The sequence below is a fragment of the Micromesistius poutassou genome (assembly GCF_964030765.1).
Source record: "Micromesistius poutassou genome assembly, chromosome: 16".
Classification (NCBI taxonomy): domain Eukaryota; kingdom Metazoa; phylum Chordata; class Actinopteri; order Gadiformes; family Gadidae; genus Micromesistius; species Micromesistius poutassou.
Genome location: NC_140286.1, coordinates 9,383,045 through 9,404,937, shown reverse-complemented (window position 1 = coordinate 9,404,937; position 21,893 = coordinate 9,383,045). Strand labels below are relative to the sequence as shown.

Sequence of the window (21,893 nt, the reverse complement as noted above, 5' to 3'; positions counted from 1 at the left end):
GGCACCTGCGAGGTGGGAGTTTTAATCACAAATCCCTCAAAAGAGAGCTTGAAATAAAATCTACTCGGCATGTTTCCTTGGGTACAGAACAGCAACTCCATCTGGGGAAGACGTTTTGTTTCTACAAACGTGCACTTTTCAGACATATCTGTTTCTCCAGAAGTTCGCTTCATGTCTTATCTGGGCTATGCTTGTGCCGTTAAAGGTCAAGTGCTCTGTGTTTATAGCTTACTGCATAAGGAGAAGCCAAGTGTATGTGTGTCATTAGAAGTGGATGTGGAAGTGAATGGGTGCCTGTGATTCCCCACCGGCAGCATGCAGGAAGTCATTGTAGAGGTTGAACGTCATGAGGGGGTTGGGGAGTTCCCTGAGCCACCGTTTGACCAGGCCTGTGATGGTGTGGATGGGGTAGTTTTCTAAACAGGCCGTATCAGGATCTGAAAAACAAAGAATAAACATCGAGCTTCAGATCTGTGTTCCTTTGACAAGCACCACACTTCCACCACACCAGATACATGTATAACTCTTATAGTTAAGGTACTTACCTATAACAATTATACATGTATATGGATATATTTTTCATAATTTAAGTTCTCTGAAACGTCTTCATCAGTTATAGTTCTGTAGGATTGCATTACACATGATACATGATACATTTGAGCACTTTAACCTTGTATTCAGGCAATCATGTCATCAACTATTTTCTTAAGAAACTCAACAAAGTAAAACATGCATAAAAGCGGATGCCTCTCATTGAGGACCACAGCTCATGGGGGATGAGCTGTGGTCCTCAAGAGTACTCCAGACTTGGGGAAACGAATCCCTCCTCCCCGAAAGGGGACATCTGTGTTCTAACCTACGGGCGAAACAGACTCTGATCTCGGCCCAGTCTCACTTGTCTCCAGTATCTGGTGCAGCTCCCTGGCGCGGCACGCCGAGCCTGACTTGCGGTAGATGCCCTCGGTGTCCAGGCCGTTCATCTCCACATACACCAGGAGCATCTCCAGCACCTGGGGCACCGGCTGGGTCTGGCTGGAGAGCACGCTCACATCCACCCCAAAGTGCAGGGAGCCGGACGTGCTGCTGTCCTGACACACACACACACACAGTGTGGGAAGTAAATATAAATGTAATCCATGTATCAAGACTTTTTTAATATCCTAGGTAAAGGCGCGACTTGCGTCCCAAATGAATAAGCATGGGGGAAATCGATAGTTCGGCAGCTTAGAATTGGCAGCTTACAATCCCAGCTGGAACCAATTGTTGTAACGAAACATACAAAACAACAAAAGACCTTTTCGACGCAATGAAGGTATTCCCCTTATGATCTGATTGGGCAATGCATGCCGCACCCCATGTAACAAAATTAGTTCGCTTTTTTTAGCCCTTTCCGGGAGTTTGATACAACAGAATGTGCACATACAATATATAAAAAAAAATGAGATATATATATATATATATATATATATAAACTTAGCACAAAAAAAATTTTGTTTGGTAGATTATTTTAGATTATTTCTCTGTGGTAACAATTCTTTTTGGCAATGAATCTTATACCGTTGGAAAGCCTGTTTAGTTCCCTTTCAAATGGTGCCCCATTTCTAAGGAACATGCATTTGTGGGATGAGCAGCAGCGCTGAGTATGTGGGTTGCGCCCATGCCAAATCTTTTCTGCCATTGCCAAACAGGTTATTTTGCTGTTGCTATTGACACTTGTTTTGAACTTCTGGTACCCCCAGGTGCTGCCAATCAGGTGCCTGATTGGCACCTGATTGGCAGCACCTGTGAACATGGGCCCTACTCCTGTAAGTACAGCTACAGTCAGTAAGTGTCTGCTCCAAGAATCGGCATGCCGCGTTTGACTGATCTGGATAGGGCCCTTGCGATACGGCAACTTCAAGCTGGTGTTCCGCAAAACCAAGTTGCGGCATTATTTGGAGTGAGCCCTAGTACCCTCGCCAAACTGAAGGCCAAGTTCGATATAACTGGGGATGTCAAAGACAGGCCGCGAAGTGGGCGTCCCAAGAAGACAACACCCCAAGAAGACCATTTCATCACCCTGTCAGCACTTAGGTGCCGTAGGTTTTCTACAGATTTTTATTTAACTAATTGTATTTAATTAAACAAAGTTAACCTCCATTCAGTTCCATTTGTGCAAACCGGTTAACATTTCCTGTCCTATTACCCAATACAAGCTTATTATGAAGGAACGCTAGATCCAACAGGCTGATATTTACTTATAATCAAGTAGTGCATGTCAGTGGCATTGCAAACAAGTCCTGAGGCATGTTCCACAGGCCTGTGTAACTTCCGGGTCAAAAACATGACTAGATAGAAGCAGCTTCTGCAATCTTCAAAACCGTCAACCTACCTTCCTTGCACAGCGTGTCAAGCAGTCTGTGATAATTTTGGCCAGGCATTTCTTGTGACATATTAATTTGCAAGCTGAAACAAAAACATAACATTACATTTATTGAGTTGACTTTTGTCCAAAGCGGAGTGCTACATTATAATTTCTTTATGATTTATTTAATGTCTGTGTCACAATTCAGCATAAGGCTTCCCGGAGACCTGTGTGGCACATTTCCTATACAATCGCACATTATAATGCTCATACACAACAATAGTACTAAAATAAACTTTTTTTTCATCTCATAGTGTTTAATTCCAGCTTAAACAGTGGGTTTGCTGGCTCTTTAAATACAACGTCTGGGGTCTACAGCTCCTTACCACTGCACATGTAGGCCTTCTCCATGCCCCAGATATAGGAGCCGCACAGGTCACAGGACTGCATGATGTTGACCTGGTAGGTGCTGAACATGTGATCCAGAGGGTTCTCCATCTATAGGGAGAAGGGATATACATCAGGGTCATTAATATGCCAGAGATCATCCTAATTCCTAATAAGGGGATCAGATCATCCAACTTACACATTTTTCCTTTTTTCTCCTCTTTTTGGTTTTCTTGTTGGCCAGGAAGAGAAAAAAATTGCAATTAGGCAATCTTTTCTTTTCAAAATGTGAATAATATTGAAGTGAGGAAGACATCATGTTTCTAAACATATATAAATCTCCTGTGTAATAATAGTTATCTATGATTATTATGATAAGAATCATTTGTAGGCAATCAAATGATTTCAAAATATATTTTGAAATCCATGTTCATTGTTCAGGGCTAACAATCAATAACCAGCCCCTGAACCCTGTCTGTTACCTACCTTGACCGGTTCGGCCTCCTCCTGTTTGACCAGACCCCTGATGAAGCCGTCCAGCATGGACTGGAACAGGTTGACCACCAGCGTCACCTCCGACAACTGGTTGGGGCTGGCTAGCCGGTTCACCTTGTTGTGGTAACCTTTCAGCAGGTCTATGTAGCTGACCTGGGGCTTCTGTTAATAATGAGGCAAATATTGGATTTATTGTACTCTACACCCAAGTACATTTAATGATTTCTATTGATTTCTCTAAAACGCAACCAGACATGCTAATCCAGCTGTTTCCAGTTACCATAGAATATATACAAAGATTCAACTTCAACTACCATAAAAGCGTCGGTGTTGGGTTCTTCCGAAAAGCAAGTAAAAAATGGTTGTGACATTGACATTAGACAAGCTCATTGAGAGATGTAGCAGTTAATTACAGTTAAGCCATCCGCTTCCACCGGGCTAACTCACCGGGTAAGCGTACATGCACTTTATTATGTCTCTGAACTCCGTGGTGGCCGAGAGGAAGATGCTCTCTGTAGCGGACAGATCTTTTATCCTGGTGTTCAGCTCCACCACCTACACATCCAAACAAGAAGGTTAGACTCTACAGCTAGTGATATACCATTGGGTTAACGACATGGGCTTGATTTTCTAATAAAACATTGTTGCACATTTTGTATCTTGCATGCTTTTCCTAAGAAAACTGCCTTCACACTGCCTTCACACTGCCTTTCTATTTTATATATTACATATAATACGTTGGAATGTTTGACATTTTGGCATGAAAAGCCCACATTAATGAGATGATTTGTATAATGAGTACAATGCAGACTGTAAATTATAAACGCATATTCAAATACTCAACGCTGTTGTCCAACGTATCTTTCCCTGGAAACCCAACCCACTGCGATGAGGCCTTCTAACTCGCCAACCGTAAAACAAACCACGCACACTTTGCTCTTCACTTGTACATTTCCGTTGTCTTTGGCCATTTTATGGTTTGCAAATTCTGCTTCCGGTTCAGTGGCATGCGGTGGGCGGGAATTAAACAAACTCCAACCCATCCTCACCTGAGTGCCCAGGAACTCGTCCAAATGCCGCAGCTCTTTGCTGTTGGACACATCTCGGTCCAGGGCGGCTTTCAGTTGCTTGCCGCGCGTGGCCCGGCTGATCAGGATGCTGGGGTTGCGGACACGGACAAGGTCCCGACCAGGCCTTTGGTTCGGGTGTTGGGAGGAGACGGCCAGTGCGGCGTGAGATTCTAACGATATTAATGAAAAAAGGGCTGATAGCATTAAAAGCATACAATAAGCAACACATTACTTGCTCTCCTCCTAACCTCTTTTTTTCCAGTTTCATATTCACTAATATTACCCAGTGGTAACAACAATACCCATTCCACCAGTTAAGTTATTCAGGATTGGTTTGTATTTGGAGCTTGTGTTACAGGGCTGGAACAGGTGTTTTGTTAAACCACTTGTAAAGATGATACCAACAAAGCAAAACTGTGGTTGGGACTGTTGAGGGACACTTTGTCCTTTGTGCTTGATCAGCCTACCTTCCTTGCAGGCCTCAATCGGTAGGGGCGCCCGCTTCCTCAAGATTTTGTTGAGAAACCAAGGCCTGGATGGAAAAAAAGAAAAGAAAACAGAGTCAACTTCCATATACACGATCGATACCGGTAAATGAACGAAGTATGAGCAGACCTCTCGGGGGTGGTCGGGTTGGAGCGGCTCAATCGGGAGGAGCCCTCGTGGGAGCTTTTAGGAGGCAGGCTGAACCGGCTCCCGTCGGGTTCTGCTGATGACTGAATAAGGCATAGAGGCTTCAGTCTCCGGTTAAAGACACGCCTCATTCACTTTGATTCTGCTTGCAGTCACCAAAAAGCCCACCACCAAGCAGCACGGGAGCGTCCCCACCACGGCTCTCCACGGCTCCCCACTGCACCCCTCCACCACGGCCCTCCACCACGGCGCCCCCCTCTTCAGGGGGGCACCCAACGTGCATCATACCCGGAAGCATCCCATAGTTCTCCAACCACCACGGGACCACATTGCACAGAGCCAAGAGTCAAGCGAACGGCATAGATCTTTTACACTCTGGCCCTGTGGTTTGTTATTACATCATGCAAAGCTGTTCTCCCCACAAAACCTTTTGCGAACAAAGTAAGTAGAGTGATTATCATTGCTGTGTTTATCATTATGATTTGCCATCTTTAGTATCAACTCCCCAGTGTTAGTCTGAGTAAACTTGATCATGGACCCATAACCCATATGCTTTTGAATATTCCAGGTTTCACCTTAGAGCTGATAAAAAAAATAAAAAAATAAAAAATATCTGTATTATGGAGAAGAATATAGTTAATGGCGACACGTACATAAAAATAAAATAAATGGTTTTCATCAGTTGTGACATCAAAGACCTCAGAGGGTGTAGCGGCTTCTGTTATGTCAAATCCTCCAGAGGACTGGGGCCCTGACACTGTACAGTTTGCCGGCAAAACATGCACTTCATATAAACATAACGAGTCAGGAACCAGCTGCCAGCCGGCAAAGAGAAACGGCAAGGTGCGTGGCGTTCATTCGTAGGCCAAAGCTCCGCTTTCTACCGCTTTTTGTTTCGGGGGTTCCCAAAAAGCTCAAGAGGCTTAAGGGCGCTGCATGCAAGGCCTGCGTGCAGAACGGGGCACCGGTGGGTGGGTCCGGGTGAGGGGTACCTTGCCCTTTGCTCTGCTTCCCCAGATGTCCACACTACTAACCGAGCTCTTCATCCTAGGGCTGCTGGGGCTGATGGGAGGCAACGGGAAGTGCCAGTACTCACTCTCCCTGGAGCGCCGTGAGTTAAACATCACGCCGCTGCGCGCGTAGGCTAAGCGACGTTTTCGTCTGGGCTTTTTGTTTTGCCTCACATTGCCCTGATTGGGACCAGGAGAGCCGGGTGAGGTCAGAGAAACACTAACGCTAAACAAATCCTCCCCTCCAGCACCCCCCCAAAAAATATGAGGAATTGAAAAGATTAGGAAATAGAAATCATGTAGGCTGATGTCCCAGGATCCTACCTTGTCACACTGACAGAAGGTAAGCATTTGGTACAGACCCAATGAGGTATGACACAGAATACACAATTCCTTCTAAAGCAAATCCAAACATCTAACCGCCACTGACACAATGTTAAAACCCCAAATCACATGAAATGTACAAATGTAAAAGCTCAGGTTATTATAGAGTCCACCGAGAATCCCCTTCAAGGTGCTGTAGGTGAGATTTAAGAGCCATAATTTGAACGTAATATGTAAGAAATGGCATCCATCAGCTATTAGTGAAATGGGCTCTTGAATGGGGAATCCATCTTGCAAGTCAATCACAGGTGTGAAATGCAACACTTCTCAATGGCGGAGGGGTTTAGTTTGAAAAACAAAAAAAAACAAAAAACTTTTGCTCTTTTGTGCTCTCTCTTTACAACTCTTGAATCTCACCTACAGCAGCTTTACGATTATGTGATCTGTAAAATGGTCATGAACAAGTTTATTTGACATCCTCCATCCTTGGAAACATTAAAGGGGTAGTTCGGGATTTTGAACATCAGATCTCATTTCCAAGTGAGCCAGTGTATTATTAATCATTGGAGACCGTTTTCAACACTTTTCATTCAGTCCTTCTAGTTGCAGAAATTGCTGGTGCTAGGCTAGCGCAAGTCGAGGGGAACTGCTAGCCTGCCAATAAAAACAGTTTTACCCACTCCACAGTACACCCGAGGCAAACCAATTATAATGCCCGACTATCGATGTAAATGTCTGTGTTGATAGAATAATATTATAAATAAAAAACTATCCTTGTATTGCAATGATCACATTACATTTTGGGAGACTACTTTCTCAGCAGCGGCGGAATTTCACTTTGCTCCGGTGTAGCAACCAATTCACTACAGCAGAAGGTAAACAGAGAAGCCCACTCCAGGTAATATCAGTCCGCCGCTGCCGTATCTTGCTTCCAACTACAGGGATTATAAACTAAATGCAATGCGATGTAAGGGTAAGTTTATTTCTAACACTATTCTATCAACACAGACATTTACATCGATAATCAGGCATTATAATTGGTTTGCCTCGGGTGTACTTTGGAGTGGGTAAAACTGTTTTTATTGCCAGGCTAGCAGTTCCCCTCGACTTGCGCTAGCCTAGCACCAGCGATTTCTGCAACTAGAAGGACTGAATGAAAAGTGTTGAAAACGGTCTCCAATGATAAATAACACACTGGCTCACTTAGAAATGAGGTCCGATGTCCAAAATCCCGAACTACCCCTTTTAACATGTGTGATCATTTGATGAAGTGAAGTGTGTTAGTGTGAGGGTAAATGATGAGGATACCTCCTGGGAAGAAGGGGAGCTATCAGAGCCCGACGAGTGTTTGGTTGACAACTCATCCACAGACATGGACTTCCCCCTGATCCTGGATGGCAGAATCAAAGCACAGTCAAGTTTGAGATTAATCAGGAGTATGTATACAGGAATGCCGAGGGTGACAGATATTTTACAAACATTGGCCAGATCTTAAAGCCAAAAACTTGAGTCACATTCATTCAGATGTATAGCGATTGGCCAGCAGTCAAACAACTACATGAGAAACGTGACTCATTTGCACCACAATGTAATCTGACCAAAGGGGGGTAAGCAAATCTTTCTCATCGCAAGGTTCTCCTGTTGAAGAAGTGTTTAAAGGGGAGGACCTACTGGTAAGCTACTTTTGACTCCTTTGGAGTCAGTCTTTCCGGGCTGGACTCATCCGTCTTGTCCCCCTCACTCCGTCTCTCCTTCCACTCTTTGCCCTTCAGCTGGATGCTGTCCATGTTGGTGTAGCGCTGCAGGGAGATGGAGGAGGGGGAAGGGTCCAACGTGTAGGGCCCTTGTTGGGTGTCCATGGGGACGGAGAAAGGTCTGGTGAGGGCTGGAGGGGACACCCGGCCCTTCTGATTCCCCGTGCCTCCGGTCCCGCCACTACAACAGAGCGGGGGAGTTAACGATGAGCCCGGCGACGATGTGGAGCAGGTCGACGGGGGTCGCTTTTGGAAAAGCGTCTCGCTTTTATCCAAAGGGACTTTTAATGGACAATTAATTCTGTAGAATTGTAGATGAAGATTGTAAAGGATGAGATGGGGTGAGTCATCCTGCTCAGGGATGCCTCGCAAGTAGGAAGTGAACATTGGAGATCCAACCAAGAAAAAATCTTTGATCTTTTCTCAGTGTACACAGGCAGGAAAGGTTGTACGAGAGATGCAAACAACCATGGTCCAAAGCGCTTGTGGTAGTTGTGTTCACTACATTGACTCGTCAAGTGAATGCCACATGCTCACATGCCTAGCTCGTGTGTCTACCTTTTTGTTTACTATTCTACAGTCCTAGCCACTGCAATTCTATTATTAAACATGATTGAGAAAAAAATACACAGTCTGCACCACGTTCTCTGCGTGAATCTCTGCCCAGAGATTCTGCAAATCATGGATGCGGTGCACACCTGAAACATGTACGTCCACGCACATATCAAGCACCGATCTGTCGTTATCTGCTCCTACAAGTTAAATCAATTTAAAAGCGGTTGGAGAATCCACATATCTCTCGGGTGTGAACAGGGCCACAGTCTCATGGTTACCTGTCTCCCAGTTGCGCTGGGCTCCTGCTGGGGCTGTGCTCCACCACATCCTGTCTGTGCAGCACTCTCCTGTCCAGGCTGGCAAACAGGACACATCCGCAGTTAGGAATAGGACAACATGTATGGAACTCATCCGTGACTACGCCATTGTTATTATTATTAACCACACTGTGACATGTGTATCGGTGCCAATTTTTTTAATGTTCTATGACTACTGCTGCGGTTATATCCATGTAAAATCCATCTTCTATAGCTAATTTAATAATAATTAAATTAGCTGATAATAATAATAATAATAAATAATTAAATAATAATAATTACTGGGGTAGTACAAACAGTGGAAAAACAGAGGTCAAGTCTCACAGCTGAGGATTAACAACAAATCTTAGTTTCTCCCAGACCTCAGCAGACGAGGAGGGAGCCCTCAGGGTGTCTTACCTCTGGCGTCCAGGACGGCTTTGGGGAATCTCTCCCCCGCTTTCCTCATCCTGACTCTCGGACTTCTGCAGGGAAGTGTGCCACGCTGTTTGGATGATTGTAGCCGTTCGACTTTGGCTGTGTTCATAAAACTCACGCCAGCATCGCTGAAAGACAAAAAGGCTCTGGGTCAGCTCAAGCTAAAAATCAGCTAAAATTTCCCTCTAGTGATTTACTATTATTAACCGTTTTCGGCCCGCCCGAATAGTGAGCAAACTGCTATCTATAAAATGGGTGGAGTATGACTAGCTAACCATTGTCAGTGCTTTTTATATTCATGTTGACAACTCCAGCGACAGCAGGACCAAACAACTCTGGTTGATTGTGGTTGTGGTTGATTGTGCAGTATGCATACTGCTTATGTTTGCTGATTGTGTCCTGAAGCTACTGTAATGCGCCCTTTTAAATTGCCCCTTGGGGACAAATAAAGTGCTTTGAAGTTGAAGTTGAACTCTGTTTTATTACGCAGTTTAAGATTAAGATTGAGTTTAAGATTGACTCAGCTTGTGGCAGGACATGCCCACTGCAAGGGGCACCTGCTGGATTTACTTAAGTCCAATGCCGCTTTTCCACCGCCAGTACCAGCTCGACTCGACTCGCCTTTTTTGTGTTTCCATTGGCAAAAAAAGTACCTGGTACCTAGTACCAGGTACTTTTTTTTAGTACTACCTCCGTCGAGGTTCCAAGCGAGCGAAGTAGGTACTTTTGTGTGACGTAAACAGGCTGCTGGTAACTGATTGGCCAGCGGCTGTAAATGGGAATAATCATTCAAAGTTAAGTTGTGTCCGGCGTGGTTGTAGTCCACGAACCCGCTCCCGAGGGGGACACTGATCAGCGTTTCGCCGTGTGTGTCGCTCCTTTCCCGGGGCTAGAGTAAGGCTGTGCGTGGTTGTGTGTGTCCGGCGTGGTTGTGTGCGTCCGGCGTGGCTGGAGTCCACGGACCGGCTCCGGAGGATCAGCGTTTCGCTGTTTCGTTTTAGTGTTGTTCCTTTCCCAAGGCTCGAGTTTTGCCTCCATCAACGTTACCGTATGACAACAATAGACGCGCAGTCATTGCGCTTTTTATTTTATTTTATTTCCCATCATAACCTTTCCCGGGAATCAGGAAATAGTCTTGATCAGATTCCCCGGGAATCGCGTCTCCCGTGATTAAAACCTAATGACGACCCGCCCATGTTGGAGAGGTTCTTTTCTACGACCCGCCCACATTGAAGAGGTACTTTTTTAGATGGAAACGTGCCTGGAGGAGTCGAGTCGAGCTGATACTGTCGGTGGAAAAGCGGCACAAAGGTCTTAATATTTCTAGGATAGTTGTCACTAAAATTATTCTTTGTGATCACTTTTGTGTTTTATTTTAGATGTCTATCAGTATGTAATCCTAAGAAGGTCTATCAGCGAAAACACCACTATTCTATTTATGGTTGCATTCTCTAGGTCAATGGTTCTCAAAGTGGGGTCCCCGGACCACCGGGGGTCCGCGGCGCATTGCCAGGGGTTCCGTGAAGAGTTTGCTACAAAATATGTGAAAAAAAAAAATATAATAAAATAATTATATCAGTGTTTTTTTTTTGTCTGTTAAGACTAATTTATTTGATTAGTCAAAAGGTTGATGTTGCACTAGTTACATTGTGTTCCACTGTGTTGCTAAAGTTAAGGCAAGTTGTACTTGCCTCTCCTCACACACACACACACACACACACACACACACACACACACACACACACACACACACACACACACACACACACACACACACACACACACACACACACACACACACACACACACACACACACACACACACACACACACGATTTACGTACTAAAACAATTGGCTCTCAATGCATTGAGTATTTTATTTGTGCAATGTTATATTGTCTGTTACATCAATGGTTTTTGGCACTGAATGTTTGAAGCATAAAATAGTTCACAAGTTTGTTTGTGGTGTATAAATATATAGAAATGTTTAGGCTTGTGTATTGTTTATATGGTTTTTCTGTGCGTCATTAATAACAAGGCAACAATAAGCAATGCGAGTGTGCTTTAGAAGCCACGTTCCACCGACTGAATGCGGTTCTCTCGGCCTGTATACCTGTATGAGCAGGGCTGCGTCTTTCTTGTTCAGGAAGTGCACCCTTATAAGGCAGGAGCGGAACCAGCGCTGCAGGATGACGACGGAGCGCATCACTTCCTTGTTGATAGTCTCTTGAAGTCGCTGTCTCTGGCTCTCCTTCAGAAACACCTGGTGGGAGAAAGAAAAACATGGGACGCCACTTACCTCATGGTCCATACAGCACGTCCCTTGTTAACAGAAAAACACTGCACATAATCCCCTGTTCAGAACCGTAAAGCTGCTGTATGTACGATTTGAGAGTTGTAGAGAGAAAGAGAAGAAAAGAGCATATACGATTTTGAAAATGAACAACCCTTCCATTTCTGCTACCTCCCTCTCACTCACCCTACGTTTCTCCGCCATTGAGAAGGGTTGAATTCACACACCTGTGATTGACAGGCAAGGTGGATTCACCGAATCAATCAGGCGGGAGATGCCCTGATTGGTCAGAACTTAGCGGGGAGTGAGCTACAATCACAATAGTTTCATACAAAGGCAGGGGTGCTGTCACCCGGGGCTGATATTCTCACAGCACATTTCACGGGCTGAGGGATGAATGGCTGAGGGATGTCTTAACAAAGAAACCTCAAATTACCGCTCTCAAACCTTACCAAACGCACATTAAAGCCATATAAAGCACATTCAATAATTGCTACCTTGGTTTTTCCCATTTGATAGGTACTCTGGTCGACACCCATCTTCTGGAAGAGCTTGGTGATATCTTCTGATGTTGCCGCTGCCTCCTTCGGCATCAATATCCAGAACTTCTTCACAAATTCCTTTGTCGTTGAAAAAGATAAAAGGTAACAGTTTTTATCAAGGTCCTTTTTGGTTATTTGTATTTATTTCGAAATACATTTTTTTGCAATGTTTGCATTGTTAACGGTATTCATCGGCTAGATGTAATGATATAAACCAAACCTCAAAGGTGTACTTGGCTCCAAAGCCGGCCTTCTGGATGAGAACCATCTCCAGCATGCCAGAGTACTTGATCTGGTGTAGCACTAGCGCCTCATCAAAGTACATCTCCCTCTGCAAGTAGCATGTTGCACACGCACCACCGCATTATGTTATTATATACTGTACCCCAGTTCCACAAAATGAACTACTCACTGACACCACAAAACTTCACAGTAGCAGATGGAGAGACTTAGAAACAAGTGAGGTCAGATTTACCTTTTCAGCATTGGACCGGATGCAGCAGATGAAGAAGGGCTCTGCCTTTCCAATGGTCTCCAAGAGGTTGCAGAGCGACGCCTATAAACACAAGCACATGTGTCCATCGGTCAATGCCTTCAAATCAGCATCTTTGTTGTACTGCCGAGGGTCTTCATTGTAACATGTCTACAAGAACATGAACAATTAAAGTTGCAAGAAACATTTTATTACGCAGAATAATTTCTAGAATATACAAATAATAAAATAAAATGCAGTAAGACAACAAAAATAAGGTGTTGGAATGAAGGCTCCAAGGTTCCATGTAGCATGCAAACAACTGCTGTATTTCCAACAGCAACACAATGACATTTAAGATACAGGCACCTTGCTCCGTTCATGCTACTTTAACTGCCTCTATAGGAGGAACACGGCACACAGTTTGAAGGTTTAAAACACAATAGCTTCAGTAGCCAATAACATGAATCACACAAAATACTTTAATAAGCAATATCATATCAAAACAACCTCAGAAAATAAGGTTTAAATATACTTTCACAAATGAATTGACCAGACACAATGGAAAAAAAACAGTTTAGAGACAATATATCTAGATTTGAGGAATATCCATGAATGAGGATGAAATCAAGGCATAAAAAAACAAATTAATATATATATATTGTAGAAATTAGGCATGAGAGTTCAGTATATTCAAACTCAAAAGGGTCTGAACAGTTAAACATAATTAATAATGGTTGACCTACAACTTGAATATGAATTACACTATCATACGATCATCCTATTTAGTTAAAACTTTTAGTAGAACAATAGTATTCTTTTGACATATTTTAAATGAAATTCTTACCCTAGTCTTCAATAGCTCCTAGGTGTGTGTATGTTGTTGAGAGACCTTACAGGTGTGTGATCAGCTACATACATGGGCAGTACAGTCCCACCCGGATTTCAGCTTGTTAAATTCAACTTATGTTCATAATCGTTGAGGAAGGAAAGGTTTATTTAATTCTTTGACTGCAATAAATGTAAATGTTTTACCTCAATTGCTGAGGATATGAACTTTATACGGTAACCTGTACTTGTTTACTAGGCGGGGACCTAGAATCTTTCACAATTCGAAACTTTGATAGAAAGACATTTAGGCAATGTCGTCTTTAATAGTCGAATAGTTGTGCTGTGAAAATTGTGCGTTTGTAGCGTTGGACTTTCCATTGGGAGGATGGCGGTGCTAAATGAGTGATACCACAGCATTGCTTGACTCAGGGGTGATAGTAGAAAAAAATCATGAGCCTGAACTTTTTTCCCTGGGAGGTAAGCGAAGCCAAGATATATGCCCTGATCAACATAATTGTCAAGCGGGATCCAGGGATATGCACCCCTGGAGGAAAATTTGGATAAATAGTCCCTTAAATGATAGATTCTGGTGAATTTTGTGGAAATAAATTGACAACATTCAGACATAAGATGAACAAACCAAATATAAGCCTATATTACAGTAGCATCTTTGTGTAGCGCACCAGAGCTCTTGAGACCCTGGGCCTGGTAGGCCTGTTCAGTAATCCACCCCTGCTTTTAACTAGTCACTTAACTGCGTACGTATTGCTTGTAGACTACAGATACTACAGCCATACCAAGAAAGGTCAGTAGGTGGCAATTATAATACTCCAAAGTAAACTAGGAATTGATTAGTAGCCTAACCATTGACTAAGGGCATGAACAAGGTGACATTCATTTTTTTGCAAAATATGCACCATTTATTTTAAATACATTTTGAAACAGTTACAGTGCAACAAAAACGTAAATAATACTACAACCCTAAAGTTGTTTATTCAAAACAATTTGTCTATTAGGAGAATACTAATTAATAGAAAACTAAAATAGAGCTTACTAAAGATAAGATATTATAAGATAGCTCGCATGCTGCCTCGAGACAGACAGATGCGTAAGGGCGGGTTTATCCTCCGCTAACTGAATTACTCTATAATTAAAGTAACTAAAAAAAAAAAAAGATGCGTGTGTCGTTGTGAGATGCTTCATTAGATTCGTCGACAAAGTCTTCGCTCCTGGACATAATGTACACTTTACATGCACGTTCTTGCCTTTGATCTCAATGAATTAGTGTTTATATCTCCACCTTGAAAATGCCAACTTTTCATCGGATTGCTCCGGACTCGACATCTCTGCTGCTTCTTCCAATCTGTTTGGTGTGTGTGGTGCGCGTGGCTTGGCTTGTGTGTAAAAACACTGGCTCCGATTGGCTACCATGAAACATGACTCTGCCTTAGCCAATCATAATCGCTTATCTCGTTGTTGTATAGAGCCAGGGCTGCGTTCGGATTACGCAGTTTATTCAATCAATTCATAGTAACGCACCGCATTTAACGTTCACGCGATAACGGCGTTGTAACGACGGAAACAGTTATTAGTTAGATTACCCCGTTACTGAAAAAATAACGGCGTTATTCCAAACACTGATGGTAAACACAAAACACATTCGCACGTGGAGTGACTGCTGAATCTGGATCGATATGACTGGCCAAAACCCAAGACTAGCCCCTACCCTATTTCTGATTGGCTTAAGTAGGCCTACTGGTGTGGTTAGCGTGAAAGCGCATCTCCGATCTTGGGAAGTGTCAGACCACGCGAACCTGTTTATTTTTTTTTTTTTTAATTTTCCTCCGCAGACACCTCGGTACGCCGGAATTCCGGCGCGGCGCCGGAACCCTATCAGCCCTGTTGACTTCAAGGAGGAAAGCCTATAAGTTATCTATTTTTTTGGGTGTGGGGGATTGACTTTTCTGTGCAATTAGCTTGATAAGTTTTGCTTTCTATAATTGTCTGAATTGTTTGTTATTTGTTGTTTAAACCCCTGTGTGATGGCAGTGGCACTATCCATTCATTCAGTTTTCGAAGTCGTGCAGTAGATCACATGTTCAGAAACAAAACGTCTAAAGTTTGGCAGCATTTCAAAACCATATAAACGTCTAAAATGTATCTTCTGCAGCTAGCGAGAACTCAATCAAAACAACAACAAGGTACGTCATTTGATGAGGTTGTGAAGTAGTGTGGGAACATGAGAGTTGAGTCCCCATGGCTGATGATAATCAGACTAACGTCAAGCAGTCAAGCAGAAGGCATGTTCACCGACGTTATGCGTTTAGTCACATATATTAATGTTTAGTATTTTCATTCTACTGAAATAGCTGCACGTAACAAAACGTTGACTTGCTAACTTAGATGAGATAACTAGATGAGTAATTTACCAAAACAGCTGTAGATAATGTTATGGGACAAATTCAATAACGGGGCAGCCCAGTGCTGACATCCGATCAATCACGCTAAAAATAACTTATGTTAACTATAACTAATGTTCAACATTGTTGTAACTTTATACCGTTACCATACACATTACAGTGTTGCAGACCGAATTTTATCCTACTTGTGGTGGTAGCTGACGGGGGGAGGCGGGGCAGAAGCAAACACCAATCCACTAGGAATCTTTTTGATTCAAAGTGTGCACGGAGAGGAGGGGCTATCTTTAGATGAGCAGTTGTTAAAGAGCTTTTGAGAGAGTGAGTGTGAGATCAATCAATCAGCATGAAGCTTTCTATGCACCATCAACAAAGGGACAAGACTTCAAACATACTAGTTTGTAGATCGATCAAATTAACAAGATGGCCGATTTCCTAATACTTTTGTTTTGTATTTACTATTACTGTTGTTTCATTTATGCCTTTATTCTTGCGAACCCCCCCCCCCCCCCCCACACTTGTCATCAGAAAAGTGATGTACTGCATACTTGACAATAAAACACTTTGGACTTAGTTTAAATAACTAGTCAGCTTTAATGGCTTGTTAAGTTGGAGGGTACACACCTGAAACTGAGCACTAATACTGGGGGGCTTCTTTCTCTGGTGGGGGTGGAGGACCAGCTGGGATGTGCGCCCGTTCACGGTGAGACCCACTATGTGTTTGAGGGAGTGGGAGTCCATAAGTTTCTATTGGAAAACACACAAACAAAATACACAAGATAACTTGAACAATCGCTCTGATGGCGTAAAATCCCGGCTAGGTGGCGGTTTATTGATAAGAATAAGGCTTGTAGGCAGAGAACAGAGTGAAACTGAAAATAGCCGGCCCCTGTTTATAATGCAATTGGTCATCTCACCTTTGGAATAATCTGCTTCTGCCGACCTCCTTTGTTTTTTCTATAGGAAAAAATAGAAAAAAACATTGTCCCTTAGGCTTACAGACGACTCTGGAATCATTGGATGTAACGTGACAAACCAAGCATACACTAGAGGACAGGCTGGAGTGTGTGGTGGGCCTTACTTTCTCTGCTCGTAGTTGGCGAAGATGTCTTCAAACACGTCGAGGGGCTGTTCGTCAGAGTGGTCGAAGGAGAAGTCCAGAGTCATGCTGCGGCTGGCAATGAAGGTATAGCGTATTCATAAACATATCGAACTTCTAGTTTATCTAGTTTAGTGGTTTGGTACTTCCATCGTGTGCGGTGCTAGAGGAGACGGTCCTGTTGTTTCTACCTTGAGAGCCTTTTGTACACTTGGCTGTTTTTCCTCATCTCTTGCAGGGACTTCTTAGAGGTGCGCCGGGGGCCCACTGCCAGGACGACAAATCACATCCCATGTCACTCACCCACACCCACTAAAATCTAGTCTTCTCAGCAATTTAACCATTTCTAATCAATGAAATCAAAATTCTGCATCAACAACGGCCCAAAAAACTATTTACCAGTTGTTTCCTTGACAACACAAAAACAATATTATACAATAATTTGTCGATTATGTAGTAATATGAGATGACTGATGATAATCAGCGCTGACAATCATTCGCAGTCTATTCGTTATGGACCGTTTGTATATATCCGTTTGTATGTATATCTGTGTTTCTTTAAAGTGGAGTAAACAGCTGCAGCAGAAGTGCGGTCTTAATAACTCAAGTCATCCTGCAAACCGCCCAGCGTTTTGGCCGAGACAAACAGGGGACCTGACGGCCGCCGTGGCCTACCGGTCTGGGACCTCTTGCGTGCCAGGGCTCTGAAGGTGGCGGTGATGCGGATGGTGGCGCGGAGGACGCCCCAGCGGAACAGCGCAGCGGGGCTGGAGCACACCAGCTGCCGCAGGAAGGCCCGCTCGCTGCCCCGCAGCAGCAGAACCACGTCGGGCCGCATGTGGTCCGTGTTTTTCACCCGGAAGTCCTGTTGGAGACACGGCACAGAGAGGGGGTGGTCAGCACCCGGGGCCTCGAGGTTAAATCCAGGCCCAGGTTGGCTGTTAAGTCCAGGCCCAGGTTGGATGTTAAAGTCTGTGTTGCAGGGTTAATTTTCCAACAAATTTGTGCAATTTGCTTGTTGGTAATAAACATTTAAGCTGTTATCCATTGTATTTAATGTTGTTGGTATCACAAAACAGAATTTAATACGAAAAAGAAGGTACGATTTTAGCAGTTTGCAATTGATTCTCATTTCCCCCACAATGCATTGGAGGACGTCACGTTGGGGAGACGACAGACTGAAGCCCCATTGAGACCCTTGAGAGTAGAGACTAGTAAGAGAGTGTTCAGCAGATTATACAGATAAATACATAGATATATATAGATACCCTAGATAGATAGATAGCCTATTCAAGTATTTATTATTGCCAAACGACACAAATCGTCAGGAATTCATTTTGGTGATTCGGCTCACACAGGACAGTAGGCTACAAGACCACACAGAACAAGGGAGACAACAAGTCTGACTGGACATACACAAAAGACATCACATTAAAACTAGACACATGCGTTGATAGATGGATATAGATAAATATGTTATGTTATATATAAATATTTTTGGCCAAACAGAGCCAGCCAAACGGAGCCAGCCAGTCCTGTGCGCGTATGCAAATTAGCCATGTGCGCCAAACAGAAGAAGGACGTAATGTTGAGAAGTCATACTAAAAACAGGGAGTGTATCACTCACACACTTTGGGTCCATTCTAACTTAAGGTAAGAGGCTATTTAAATCTTTGCAGTGACTGAATGTTGATGATAGAACAGATTGTTGTGTGAGTGTGTGCGACTGTGCGTTGTGTCCTTTCCGGCTTCGCACTACTGCATGGTTAGTTGTGGTTGGTTGTGGTCTTAGTGAAGCAGCCTAGCCTTGGAGTTGGAGAAGTTGGAGTGATTGTGTATGTGCGTGCGAGAGCGAGAGAGAGCACACCCGCCGTGGTGATGTTTGGCTCGTTGTGGGCTGTCAGCATCCGCCGGGTTGGACGAATGTGCTTTGTGTATGTTTGTGTCAATGATGTATCTGTCTGATCGTATTTGCTGTAGATGGACGGTTAAATAATATCACACGATCGGTCATACTGCAGGCTCTCATTTGCAAGTTCACTGATTGCGTGTCTGATAGGCTATATACCTGGCATTGCGCCAGATTGATGCCAATTATATTATTATATGCGTGTGTGTTGTCATGTAGGCTATAGACTGATTGTCTTGGCTTGCATCAATGAAATGTTGTAATGTTATAGGCCTACTGCATATTGAGGAATGTAGATCGGTATTAAGCAACAATCGGGAGATGGGACCCCACGAATATTGACGGGTATTTCGCACACTGGGTAAAAGCTTAGAAATAAACACTAGGCAAAGATGTTGTTACTGGAGCTAGTAGGCTACCATCAAAACATGGGATAACTAATCGGAAATGTGTTTACAACGTCGGAGGGGGGGGAGATTTAATTAGGGATAATCTGGTGGGGCAACGACAAAACGACAAAAAAAACTGGACTTTAACGCTAATTTGGAGACATTTTATTAATGATATACTTATTTTGAGTGCTTTATGTACCCATTAATCAAAACTTCCGGTTAACCTGCAACATGAGCTTTAAGTCCAGGCCCAGGTTGGATGTTTAGCAGTCCAAGGGTTCCAAGTTCAAGTTTCAGGTAGAACGCTCTTGTGCGTTTAAGAGTGGCCGGATCGTATGAATCTAACCCACAAAAATGCACCACATCCAGATGCAAGATGGAAGATTGTGATTGGCTGAAATTGTTGGCCATGTAGTTACATAAACATAAATAAAGCTTAAAGTGATGTCTCCGACGTCACTCCCATCAATATCATTTGATATATCTGGTTTGAAATACTGCTTGATATAAGCTCATGGGATATAGACACTGAATGCAATGCAAGACAAGGCAAGGCAATGCAAGTTGTTTTTTCTACTATGGATGATATTATGAAGTACCTTGATCTGATATTTGACTCTGCCAGCAAAGTGCTGAATTACGAAGGCGGGCTCCATCACAGCGGTGGCCACAAAGAGGGGGTTGTCCTTGTGATGCTGCTTGAGCTTGTCCAACAGAGTACCATCTGTGGCCTGAGGGAGGCTGGGAACATCCAGAGGGAAGAATAAAAGGTCAGAATGGAAGCTCCGACACAGGATAAGACCATCTAACCCTTTTTATCACGACCACAGCAAAAGTGCATGTGCCTGTTCTGGAACACACTCAATGGGTCCTGGGGAATTATCCTGGCTCATGTGTGAAATGCCCTTTGATAGGAAAAGCATTAACATGAATCTCTGACTCTGATAGTGTTATCGGATATTGGTTTGATCCCAGGTTGAAATCAGTATCAAAGAATCTTGTTAATACAGGATTCTTAACTGAACGTTTTCTGCAGCGGATTTAGCATTAAGACTTATTGGAAGCAAATGAGGTAAAGTTGTCTCTACAGTCCAAACTGAAATCTATACAAAATTAATGACTAGACTGTATAATAGTATTGGCCAATACTCATGGTATAGGAGTCAAAAAGTGCAAATAGTGTTATTAGCAAATACAAAGTTTGGCTTAGTTGCTTTTCAGTTTGAATAACATCCATACACTTGCTTTGAAATCCCAGTGAGATCCCCAACGCATCACAAGAACTGAGAACTGAGGATGAGCCCAGACACAGGCGTGAGGAGACCTACTTGCTCTCCTCATCCAACAGGTAAAAGAATCCGGTCGGCTTTTTGCTGAACATGTTGATGACGCCCTCGTTGTCGCTGTAGGCTACGGTAGACCAGCTGATGCCCTCCGACAGGTACTCCTCCTGGAGTGCGCGTACACACACACACACACACACACACACACACACACACACACACACACACACACACACACACACACACACACACACACACACACACACACACACACACACACACACACACACACACACCAATGTAACGGTAACATATTTGGTTCCAACAAATACATTTAGTTTTAGTATCGATTTGCGTATTTCATTGACATTCCATTCGCCATTTCGTTGTGTTGATGTTGTAGAGGTTGCAAACATACAAAACACACACACAATAGGTACCATAGAACAGGGGCTACAAAACTAAAAGCGACGGACGATGCATTGGAGTAAAAAACAAAAGCTGGTCTTTGCAGTGCTGGTATATCCACTTGCCTGCTGACGGTTGAACACATACTGGCTGAAGTAATGGTGGAGCTTCTCGTTGGTGTAGTTGATGCAGAACTGCTCAAAGCTGTTGGTCTGGAAGTTCTCAAATCCAAAAATGTCGAGGATGCCGATAGACAGACACTGAGGAGAGTGGAGGAGCAAAATGTATACCGTGCCATCACAAGCCCTATGCCAGGCAAAATAAAAGGTTACCATGTTGTTTGGCTTTTTTTGTGTGAGAATGTGTGTGTTTTTGACTCGACAATAGGTAAGAAGATGGAGCTTATCCAACAGACTTTCACCTGGGAGATACAATTGTTGATCGAGATGTAACATTTAGATAACAATAAACCCCTGATCTCACTAGAAAAAAAAACATTAAATTGCAAAGTTCTTAGTAAGCAATTATATGTCAATACAAGCCCTAACTCTTAGAAGTCCTCGTGCCAAGGTAATTCACAGAGATGCACCGTGGGTCGACCAGGGTCAGAGTTCAGGACTCACAGCCACAGACTCCTCCATGTCCCGGCGGTTAAGCAGGGTGTGGTTGATGTGCAGGACGATCCAGTCGAACAGAGCACTGTACAGGGACTTTGCCATCGAGTCTCGCGCTGTGGTGGCCTACAGGCAAACACATTGACGGCATTAACCACTTCTTCTCGGCTTTCCCGTCTGGGTTTTAAATTCTTTTCGGAGCTACCCTACATGAGTGTTTTCTAACCTCTTTTAGCATGTAGGGTAAAACCAGCGTGTCGTTAGAGACCACCGCTCTCCTTTGGGTCAAGGCGTTCACCAGCAGCTCCTGTTTAACCTGTAAATCAT

General features: G+C 43.6%; 1 protein-coding gene across 4 annotated transcripts in view; it reads right to left on the bottom strand.

Annotated features, from left to right (window-relative positions):
• Positions 1–21,893, bottom strand: part of LOC311360994 (myosin IXb) — a 33,597-nt gene that overhangs the window by 2,753 nt on the left and 8,951 nt on the right. For 2 of the 4 annotated variants that reach the window (XM_084481159.1, XM_084481160.1), the window contains exons 8-35: positions 21,793–21,882; positions 21,576–21,692; positions 21,078–21,212; positions 20,590–20,711; positions 19,861–20,002; positions 17,636–17,825; positions 17,152–17,227; positions 16,943–17,035; positions 16,779–16,818; positions 16,486–16,608; positions 12,617–12,697; positions 12,362–12,472; positions 12,097–12,219; positions 11,420–11,569; positions 9,289–9,434; positions 8,851–8,928; positions 7,935–8,198; positions 7,572–7,653; positions 4,912–5,012; positions 4,764–4,828; positions 4,276–4,466; positions 3,674–3,781; positions 3,218–3,388; positions 2,931–2,963; positions 2,731–2,842; positions 2,372–2,445; positions 896–1,088; positions 309–437 (exon numbers count right to left, since the gene is read on the bottom strand). In XM_084481159.1, the coding sequence (XP_084337285.1) occupies positions 309–437; positions 896–1,088; positions 2,372–2,445; positions 2,731–2,842; positions 2,931–2,963; positions 3,218–3,388; positions 3,674–3,781; positions 4,276–4,466; positions 4,764–4,828; positions 4,912–5,012; positions 7,572–7,653; positions 7,935–8,198; positions 8,851–8,928; positions 9,289–9,434; positions 11,420–11,569; positions 12,097–12,219; positions 12,362–12,472; positions 12,617–12,697; positions 16,486–16,608; positions 16,779–16,818; positions 16,943–17,035; positions 17,152–17,227; positions 17,636–17,825; positions 19,861–20,002; positions 20,590–20,711; positions 21,078–21,212; positions 21,576–21,692; positions 21,793–21,882 (3,340 nt within the window). Of the gene's footprint in view, positions 1–308; positions 438–895; positions 1,089–2,371; positions 2,446–2,730; positions 2,843–2,930; positions 2,964–3,217; positions 3,389–3,673; positions 3,782–4,275; positions 4,467–4,763; positions 4,829–4,911; positions 5,013–5,921; positions 6,120–7,571; positions 7,654–7,934; positions 8,199–8,850; positions 8,929–9,288; positions 9,435–11,419; positions 11,570–12,096; positions 12,220–12,361; positions 12,473–12,616; positions 12,698–16,485; positions 16,609–16,778; positions 16,819–16,942; positions 17,036–17,151; positions 17,228–17,635; positions 17,826–19,860; positions 20,003–20,589; positions 20,712–21,077; positions 21,213–21,575; positions 21,693–21,792; positions 21,883–21,893 lie in introns of all 4 variants that reach the window. The other 2 variants (XM_084481161.1, XR_014638532.1) reach the window with 2 other exon arrangements.